This window comes from Cariama cristata, unplaced genomic scaffold (assembly GCF_000690535.1).
Source record: "Cariama cristata isolate BGI_N322 unplaced genomic scaffold, ASM69053v1 scaffold31372, whole genome shotgun sequence".
NCBI lineage: Eukaryota > Metazoa > Chordata > Aves > Cariamiformes > Cariamidae > Cariama > Cariama cristata.
In genome coordinates, this window is record NW_009603752.1 from 1 (window position 1) to 9356 (window position 9356).

The window sequence follows — 9356 nt, forward strand, 5'->3', positions numbered from 1 at the left end:
TGTGTCCCCCCTGTCCGTGAGGTGTGTCCCCCCGTGATCTGGCTCCTAAGGAACACCCGTTCCCGTGTCCGTTTCCTTCAGAGGGAGCCCGCATGACCGTGCTCCAGCCACAGGTACCGTAGTGCAGCAGCTGAGGGCAGAACATGTGGGTCCAGCCCTTAGGGCCTTCTTGGAGGCCCTAGGCAACTTGGAGTTTGCTGGGGCGGTCCCACGCCTCCTCAGTTGGGCTTCAGTCAGGGACCGACCCCCCTTCATTCTGCTGTGGTGGATGACCCAGCTCTTCTCTGGGATGTTATTTCTTTTCCCAGCTAGGTTCTGCTCTGAAGTGCTGCCCATTTTTTTGTTTGCTGAATAAACATAGTCCCGTTAAACTGCTGACGGCACAAGGACTCTATTGGGATGGGCAAAAGCCTCACTGACGGCAAGAAAATCTAGGACAGAGTGAGTGGGCAAAGAGGTGGCAGGTGACATTTATCCTTATGGCATTCATCTCTTGACGGTTGATAGCAGCCAGCTCCTGTGCTCTCCCTAAACAGTATCTCTGCCAGTCAGGGTCAGAACCGGGGCTGGAGCGACCTGGTGTGACCCGGAATGCACTTCTCGTGCTGCCTGCTAAGTGTTCCTTATGGCTTTTGGGGAGCTGGCTGCCCCCAGGCCCCTAAACACACAGCCCTTCCAGGCTGGATGTTTTCTGTGGGGGAGTAAGTCAGTTTCTTGGCACTGGTATCTCCAAACAGGTAAGGAATAACAGACACCCAGGGGCTGGGATCCTGGGTTTTCCTTCGTTTGCAGAAAGAAAACTGCTCCTGGTAAAGTTCGGTGCGTTGGTTGTGGGTTAATTAGCTAGTTTAGGGATTTAGGACAGAGTTGATGTTTCTGCAGCCATCCAGCTGGCTGGGAGCTGTCAATGAATTCCGCATTAATGTGAATATTATGGAGTATGGTGCCATCCTGCTGAGACTCCCATTTCCTTTCTCCCAGAGCTGCATTATAAAGCGTTACTGTGAGAAGAGGTTTGTTCCCAAATACCTGGCAACTATTGGTATCGACTACGGCGTCACAAAGTAAGTACCTTTGTGGTGAGGAGCTGCATGGTTGCAGACAGCAGGCATGGGTCTGCTAAGGCATGGGTGAGGTGTCTGCTCCGTGGGGCACTGGTCTCCACAGGGGCAAAGGGAAGATGTGCAGTGGAGCTGTCCCATCTCCCGCAGCTCCTGAGCCAGGTGTGCTTGGCTCTAGTAAGGCTGCTTAGCTTCCATGGAATAATCTGCATTTCTGCTTTAATGATAAGATAATCTGCATAATTGGCCTTCCTCTGGTAGTGTTGCTCCCCATTACCATGTTACATCCCGAGTTGGTGGTATCCTCCTTGTCTCACTGGCTCTAGGGACAATTTTCTGGCCATAAACTCTGGTACTCAGAGCTTCTTACTTATTTTTCTGTCCCTGATTACCCAACTTTTTCTCTGCAGAGGCCTGGCTGAGATAAGGGGTATTCCTGTGGGGACACAGCCTGTGCAAGGGCTGAGCTAGAGCCTTCCCAAGCATTTCCCTTTTCTTTTTCAGAGTGCAGGTCAGAGACCGAGAGATCAAGGTGAACATCTTTGACATGGCGGGGCACCCGTTCTTCTACGAGGTAAGACAGACCCAGCTCCGGGCAGCACGCCACAGAGCTGCCCTCAGCCAACCCATCTTAGAAGCGTTTGGCACCTGTCAGCTTTCCTCAGATCTGCCTGAGGTTTGAGGGTGGGAAACGTGAAAATACATTAGTTATGAGCTTCTTTCACTACAGTACACCCCCTTTTTTCCTGCCACAGACACCTAATGCAGGTCAGCACTGGAAACTGCCGCTGCCTCTTTATAATCAGTGACTCCCTGCTGCTAGGACTTGCCAAATCCAGGAGCCCGGTGGAGGTGAGGCTGCCACAGGTCCATGCTCTGAGGGCCAACCAGTAGCGAGGCTGGGTGTGTATCCCTGGTAGGCACACCTATACAAGTCATACATACATATACACATGGCTGAGTGCGCAGATCAGCACAAACAGAAACAGCCAACGCTAGTGCAAACAGCACCAGTGGCTGATCAGGAATAATTATGCTGTAGCTGACCTCAGACACTCTTCCAGCAGCGGTCCTGGGGATCCTTGGTCTCCCCAGTTGTTGGCACTGGGTATATGAGCCCCGGAGGCTGCAGCCCTGCCCCAGCTGCTGGTACAGACCCCCTTAGGCACACCCACATGCACAGACAGACATCCTGCAGATCCCTCCAGTAGCTGGGCTTAGACCTGCAGTCTATCCAGTGGCTGGCCCTTGATCCTCACTCTGCCCTGCTGCCTCACGCACAGGGAAACACGCACGTGCAAACGGGTCTCTCGGCGGACTCCCAGACCTTCCAGTCTCCTCAAGAGCTGGTCTGACACCTTGTCTGCTGTTGTGCCTCTGTGCTTTTTTGTGTGTGTGGAGATAAATCTTCTATGGGCTGATCACTCTCCTGTGATGGGCCTGGGGGCAGTGCTGTCAGGGTGTTATTTGGGTTCCCCCATCTCTTCTTTTTCTGTCATCTTCTGTTTGTATGGAGATGAGATTTGTATCACTGAACCTAATAGGTGCCAGGTAAATGGTGATCACCCCAATTTGCTGGGCAGTGTGCTCTCAGCCTGGCTGTCACTGATGCCAGTGCCCTGCCCTTGTCCCCGCAGGTGAGGAATGAGTTTTACAAGGACACGCAGGGGGTCATCCTGGTCTACGACGTCGGACAAAAGGAGTCTTTTGACGCGCTGGACGCGTGGCTGGCCGAGATGAAGCAGGAGCTGGGCCCTCACGGGAACATGGATAACATTGTCTTTGTCGTCTGTGCGAACAAGGTGGGCTGTGGTGGGGAGGCAGGCTGTGGTGCGGTCCTGATCTCCGACCCTCGGGGCTCGTTGTGTCCCCAGCTTGAGTTCAAGCTGTTAAGCTCCAGCTGCAGCAAGGGAAATGTTGTTAGGTTGTAGGGAAGACTTTCTAAGAGCCAGATCTGTGTGTGAGGAGCGCTGGAGACCACATTTCAACAGGCTTTTGAGAACGTGGTGGCCACACATCAGTCAGGAAGGAATCAAGTAGAGGTCACGTTGTCTCCGGACTGGATAAACTCTTGAAGGCCTTTTCACTTGCATTTTCTGTGCTTGCTTTCCACCATGCTTCCCTCCCTTCAGGATAAGCAAACAGCTGGTCCAAACAGACAAGCCCCTTACCTGGTGTTAGATAATTGGCCTTGGAGCTATGTTTCCCCAGCTGCCGCTGGAGACCCTGTCTGGGCTCTAATCTCTGCCTTTTCTCCTGGTCTAGATCGACTGCAGCAAGCACCGCAGCGTGGATGAAAGCGAGGGGCGGCTCTGGGCAGAGAGCCGGGGCTTTCTTTACTTTGAAACATCAGCACAGACAGGAGAAGGAATCAACGAGATGTTTCAGGTGAGGTATAATGAGGGTGGTGAGGGCAGAGACGCCACGCTGAGCCAGGATTTGATGGCAGGATATCCCCTGAACTGCCCGTTTCCCGCAAAACCTGTTGGCCCTCTGCCCCAGAGGTGTCTTCCCAGTGAAGTGTTGCCCTGAGAAAGCCGTAGCTGTTTAGCTCAGGATTATGAGCTGGCCCTAGCATTGCGTTGCTCAGAGCTCTTGCTGCTCTGGGAACATGAAGCAGAGATGCCCATGTCACTTACTGAGATCTAGCACTGAGATGAAGTGGGTTGGAGATAAATGTGGGGCCTGGCCTCCTCCTCAGTCTGTCCCATGGTCTTTGCAGGGGCTGGATCCCCAGACTGGGGTATCTCAGCCCCCCACAGCCCAGGCAGTGAGGAGTGAACATTCAGCAGTTATGCAAATGCTCCCCCACGCTTCAGAGGATGAGCCTGCAGCCAGGGAGGGCAGTGGGGTCTCCTATGCACTGCCACTGCCTTTGGGGACCGTTCCTTCCTGCTAACTCCTCCCTGTGTCTGCAGACTTTCTACTCCGCCATCATCGACTTGTGTGACAACGGTGGGAAACGCCCTCCTTCCAGCATGGGGGTTGGCTTCACCAAAGAGCAGGCAGATGCCATTCGCAGGATCCGCAACAGCAAGGACAGCTGGGACATGCTGGGGGTCAAACCCGGAGCCACAAGGTGAGGGAGACTTCAGCATTCGCCTGGTTGGCTGTAACCTTTCTGACCCCGCAGGCTGGTTGCGTCTGTGTTCGTTTAGTGACCTGTCTGCTGATCAGCTCACTTTGGTTTATATAGCAGCTGGGCACAAGTATCTAGTCACAAAATTGAGGCAATGCAAAAGAAACCCTCGGTCCTGAGCACCAAATTCCCATTTTAACAGACAAGGCAGGCTGGAGGCAATGAGGGGAATGAAAAACATGAGAACTTCAGCCCTGCCAGCTGCCGAGCCTTGAATCCTGCCTCCAGGCTGAGCTGTCTCTGGTCACTCACTTGCCAGACATGTTTGGAGCAGCTCCAGCTTTGCTTTCCTTGCTGTCTAGGACTGGAGAAACTTCAGGCTGCTGCAAGGCTGCTGGCCACATTATCAGACAGGGTTCGATGTTACAGCTCTTCCACCTGGAAACGGTGCTCTGACAAGACAGGCTTTCTCTTGTCTTCCTCGGAGGACCTCTAGCCAGGTGGAATTGGTCACTGCCTGTATAAGAGATTGGATGTTGAATCTCCCAGTTCTGCTCTACGGCTTGGGCAGCTAAGACAAGCTCCCAGAGCTGTGCCTTGCTTGCTTCTGTCTGAAACATGAGGACTACCCGTGTGTACTCCTTGTGGAGGGGCTGGAGAGTAGATTTTTGGATAACATCGATCATTCAGGACTCATGCATCCTCCCGTTGGCTCTCTGAAACGTAGGTGTTGAGCCTAACCCCTCCTCCAGCCCCCTCTCATCCACGGGGAGAGATGAGCAGCTCTGCAGGGCGGTTTGTGCTGTGGTCACCAGGACAGACAGACTCACCGCCTGGAGGAGGTGCCCCCCTCTCTCCATGGCCTGCAGCCGGAGCCAGGATGTCTGCCTTGGACCAGACACCCAAGGCTTAAAGGGCTGAAGCGATGTGCAGTGCCTCCACCCGGAGTGTGTAGGCGGTTTGATGCGCAGCTGAGTCAGGGTGCCTGTGACCCCACGCTGTCTCCCAGCTTTCTGCTCTCGTGGTGCCAGAGACGCGGCATGCCACGGCACATGTCGCAAGCACGTGTCTGGCATGATGGGAGCGTTCGTGCTGGCACAGTCCCGTGGTGAAGAGGGTGTATCTGCCCCGGGAGAGGGCTTCTCCCCCTCCTCTGCTCATGCCACACCAAGAAGTGCCCTGTGTGCTTTTCTGCAGCTCTTTTTCCATAGCATCACCTCCAAAGCCTGGAGGTCTTTAGCACCAGCGAGGGAAGGGTTCAAAAGTGTCTACATCGGGCTCTTGAGCACGGGGGGAGCTCCTGGCCCTGCTGTGCTCTGCCAGCCAGGGCAAGGCTGAGCCGAGCTGTGTGTCACGCACATCCCCTCACTCTTGTCGTGTCTCCTAGGGATGAAGTGAACAAAGCCTATCGGAAGCCGGCCGTGCTGCTCCACCCCGATAAGTGTGTGGCTCCCGGCAGCGAGGACGCCTTCAAAGCGGTGGTGAACGCCCGGACCGCGCTTCTCAAAAACATCAAGTAGGGAACAGAGCCACTCAAAGCTGGAAACCTTCCCCTCCGCCCAGCTAGCTCCCAGGCAGCTGTACGGTTGTGGGGCACCCCTCTCCTCCTCACGCTTACTGCTGGCATGGACACAGACGGCCCTGGGAGCAAGACCGCATCTGACCATAGTGCACTTGCGATGTGCTGGAAAGGGGGCAGAGTGCTGAGGAGGGGAGAGGGACCCCAGAGCCCTCCCACCATCCGTGGCCCCAGGTCGTGGTTGGCGTAAGTGCTGAAAGCAGCGAGGTCCCCACCTTCCCAGCTGTGTTACCTCCCGGGAGTTACTGGTCGTGGAGGGGTTTGGATGCATGGCTCTAACCTGTGGATGCAGCGAGGGCAGAGTGAGATCTGACCCGAAAGCTACTGCGCCTGAAAGCGTTGGTGTCGTGGGTGGAGGATGCCCAGGAGGGCAGTGAGTTGTCAGTCCTTCTGGGTTATCCCAGAGCCGCCTCTGCAAGGCTGCCCGTGCTGGAAGCCGCGCAGGCGCTGCCGAGCACCGGGGCAGTTCAGCATCCTGAGCAAAGCTGGCTCCTTCCAGCTGACACCCAACAATGCTGCTTTTGGCAGTGAGGAGAAGGGTGGGTTGCTTGAGGAAACCTCTCTGGTACTGCAGGAAGAAACTGGCTCCCAGAGTGTCCTTTTCCCCTTCCTCCCCCAGCTGTTGTGGTGCCAAGAACGGTCCCTTTGGCAGGACTAGGGCTCTGCCCCAGGCACCCACCTCCTTAACACAGCACAGAGATCTGCCACCACCTCCTTCCACCTCCCTGAGCTCACCTTGTCGGGAAGAGCCCCTAAGGCTGCAGTCCCTCAAGCCATGTGCTCCCTCTCTCCCAGCCCTCTGCTCACGCCACGCTGGTGAGCCCTGGGTAGATGCCACCAGCCCCACGGGGGATTGTCCGTGAGTGTGGGTGGCCCTGGCTATTTGCAGGCCGGAGGAGGGTGCTGACCCGAGGAGGCAATTCAGCTCGCAGCGTGGCTGCCTGCCAGCTCTGCCCTTCCTCCCCTCGGCCAGCCTCGTCTCCTGAGCTTCGCCTACACCGCAGAGCTGCGTGGGTACCTGCTATCTGGCTGCTCGCTTGGCCCCATGGCGCTCTCAGGTGAGGCGAGAGGTGGAGGGGACACGTTCTCCCCCAGCCTTCTCTTCTCAAAGCAGCAACATGTTGTCTTGCTTTGCTGGTTGAGTTATGGGTTGCCAATCAGCAGGTGGGTGCAGGTTGCTCCCTCCTAGTCACAGCTGCTGTTTTCTTTGAATAATCTTGTTGATTTAGAGGGGAGCATTGCTGGTCACCCCAACAAGTGCTTGCAGAGGCTTGAGAGCTGGCTGTTGTGATCCTGAGGGAGGTTAGAGCCGTGATGGCTGCCAGGCTCTTAGGGGAGAGCAAACGGGAGATTCCTTGGGCTCCCAGGGTTTTGTCAGGACCCAGTTTCATTTCCTTGCTGCTGGATGAGCTTGGCGGGGAAGGTCAGGACACCAAGCTGTGAAATGAAAGCCACTGAGTGTGTGCATATGTGTCCTTACCCCACCCCACAGATATTCTGTGTTTTCTCCTATGGTCAGTGCAATACTTTTTTTTTAACTTCAAGGCAGCTTTTCTGTGTTTTTTCCCTTCAGAATATATCATAAATTAACAGCAGATCCCTCCCCTTTTGGCAGCAAGCATTAAGAGACTTTAAAACCAGTATAATTTTGCTCTTGCTCTGTCTTCTGGTGCTGGATTGCTGGGAAGAAGAAATAAGGTATTCTGCTGGGAAGCACTTTTTGCTCCTCCGGTGTAGAAATAACCAAGAGGAGATGTTGCTGCAAGAGGTTAATGTTTGAAATAGCTCCAGTTTTCCTCTCCCAGATGTATAAAAAGCTGGGCTGAGGGAGATCAGGAGGGCAGGCATTGGAGCTCTGGCAAGTTACACTGACAGGGTCTTGTTCCACACATTTTACAACACTATGGAGTTCACTGGAAACCTCCCCACTTGTCTAGTGGAGGAAACCACCTAATTCTGGCTTCAAACCTATTTCTCTGTATTTTTTTTTTTCATTGAGGAGGGTAAATAATCCTGTTGCTGAATGGTGCACTTCACTTTGAGGGTGAGATCTCAGTGCCTGGAGTGGTTTAATGGCTTTCTCGGTTCGTGCTGCTCAGGGGCTCTCCAAGTCTGTTGTGCCATGCACGGTCCCTCCTGTTTGCTCCTCAGGTGACCCTGGCTGCTGGTCTTGGGATTTCTCCTGTCTGTTTACAGAGCTGACCGGATGTTTGGAGACGATTACACACGCATGTCACGTCTAGCAATGCCGGTGACCTTCTAAGTTGTGTTATTTTTATAAATTAAACCCCCCATTGGAACAAAGGAAGCCCTGTGAGCTGTCCTCCTGCGGCGACTGCCTGCTGTTAATGTTTAATTGCCCTTTGACTCATTTCTCTCCTCCTCAGCTGGGTCTGGCCGAGGCTGGTGGTGAAGAGCTACCCTCGAGGGTGATGATGGAGGTTGTGAATCAACTCTGCAGGAGTGGGAGCTGGGTAAGGGATCAGTGCAGCCCTGGGAGTCCCACAGGGACATGATGTGGGATGCACCCAGCTGCGGTGAAGCCTGGCTCTGGTCAGGAGACCCAGAGGCAGAGGGGCAGCTGTGTTCTTGCTCCATGCACACACACCTCTGCACCAACAGCCCCGGTAGCGTGCTTCCTCCATGCCGTCTCCATCAGCACCCCAAGCTCCAGATCCCTCCATCAGGGCTGCCACCATCCAGGCCCTGTCTCTGGCCTTGTGAGCCCCACATCCTCCTGCGAAGAGCGAGTCCTGCTGCTGAAGTGTCCGTCCTGCAACGAAGGTGCCGGGATCCACATCCCAAAGGAAGGGACTTCCCGTTTAGCATCCAGAAACGCAGCCAGGAGCCATCTCTGAAGATCTCTGGAAGGGAAAACCTCGCTGGATGTGCCCAGAGGCACTGCCCTGCCTGCCTGCGCTCTGCCTGCCTCCCAGCACTCAGGGGAGCCGGCAGGCAGGGAGGACATGAGGATTTCTGGTCTGGCCCCATGCCCGACAGCCACGGTCTGTTCCTTGCTGCCGCTCCAGGCTCGTACACCCTGTAACGTGCCCAGGCAGGGCCTGGGGAACAGACTCTTCCCCTGAGACGAGGCTACACTCATCCTGCTTCACAAGCTGGTGCTGTGTCCCCTTGCTGGCCCTTGGACCAGTTAACCTTCCCAAGCAGGGTGCCCTGTGCATGTGCTCCTCTTCACCTGCAGCAGGACGGGAATAACACCGAGCATGGCCAAAACCTCCTGGGAGCTGCGGCTTTGGCGTTCTCATTTTGGTATTAATTACCGCACAGAAGTTATTGCTTCCCTGGCCGAGCAGCCGAGATGGCCTCTCGTTAGAGCTGCTGGGCTGGGGTGAGGACGTGCGGGAGCGCCGTGCCTCCGGCCCTGCAGTGGCTCGGTGGGGCTGAGCGTGGGTCTCCCGGCTATCGGGGAGGGCTCCTCGCAACGTGGTCTGGGGCTGATTCAGGGCATCTCCATCAGCTCTGAGCCGCAGCCGGTTTTCCAGATCCAGGGGTGCGAAAGGGGAGCGGGCGATGGCTGAAACACAGAGGAGAGGAGGGGGGAACTTTCTGAAGAGGTTTCAGTGGGGTATCAGTCAGTTTAGGGGGTGATTTGGGCAGCATAGGCAAAGGGGGATGT

The 9356-nt window shown here is 55.3% G+C and overlaps 1 protein-coding gene across 1 annotated transcript; it reads left to right on the forward strand.

Moving 5' to 3' along the window:
- The first annotated feature begins 92 nt into the window (after positions 1-92).
- On the forward strand, positions 93-5660 carry DNAJC27 (DnaJ (Hsp40) homolog, subfamily C, member 27). Its single transcript, XM_009695330.1, has 7 exons — positions 93-113; positions 982-1064; positions 1566-1635; positions 2699-2863; positions 3327-3449; positions 3980-4140; positions 5528-5660. Exons 1-7 carry the CDS (start codon positions 93-95, stop codon positions 5658-5660), a joined length of 756 nt encoding a protein of 251 aa, XP_009693632.1.
- Positions 5661-9356: the final 3696 nt, after the last annotated feature.

What these genes read in the sequence shown, in the direction of transcription:
- DNAJC27 (XM_009695330.1), top strand. Translation starts at nt 93, where the DNA reads ATGACCGTGCTCCAGCCACAG. An exon ending in ATCGACTACGGCGTCACAAA is followed by an intron (nt 1,065 to 1,565) that starts GTAAGTACCTTT and finishes TTTCTTTTTCAG; the next exon opens with AGTGCAGGTCAGAGACCGAG. An exon ending in GGCACCCGTTCTTCTACGAG is followed by an intron (nt 1,636 to 2,698) that starts GTAAGACAGACC and finishes TTGTCCCCGCAG; the next exon opens with GTGAGGAATGAGTTTTACAA.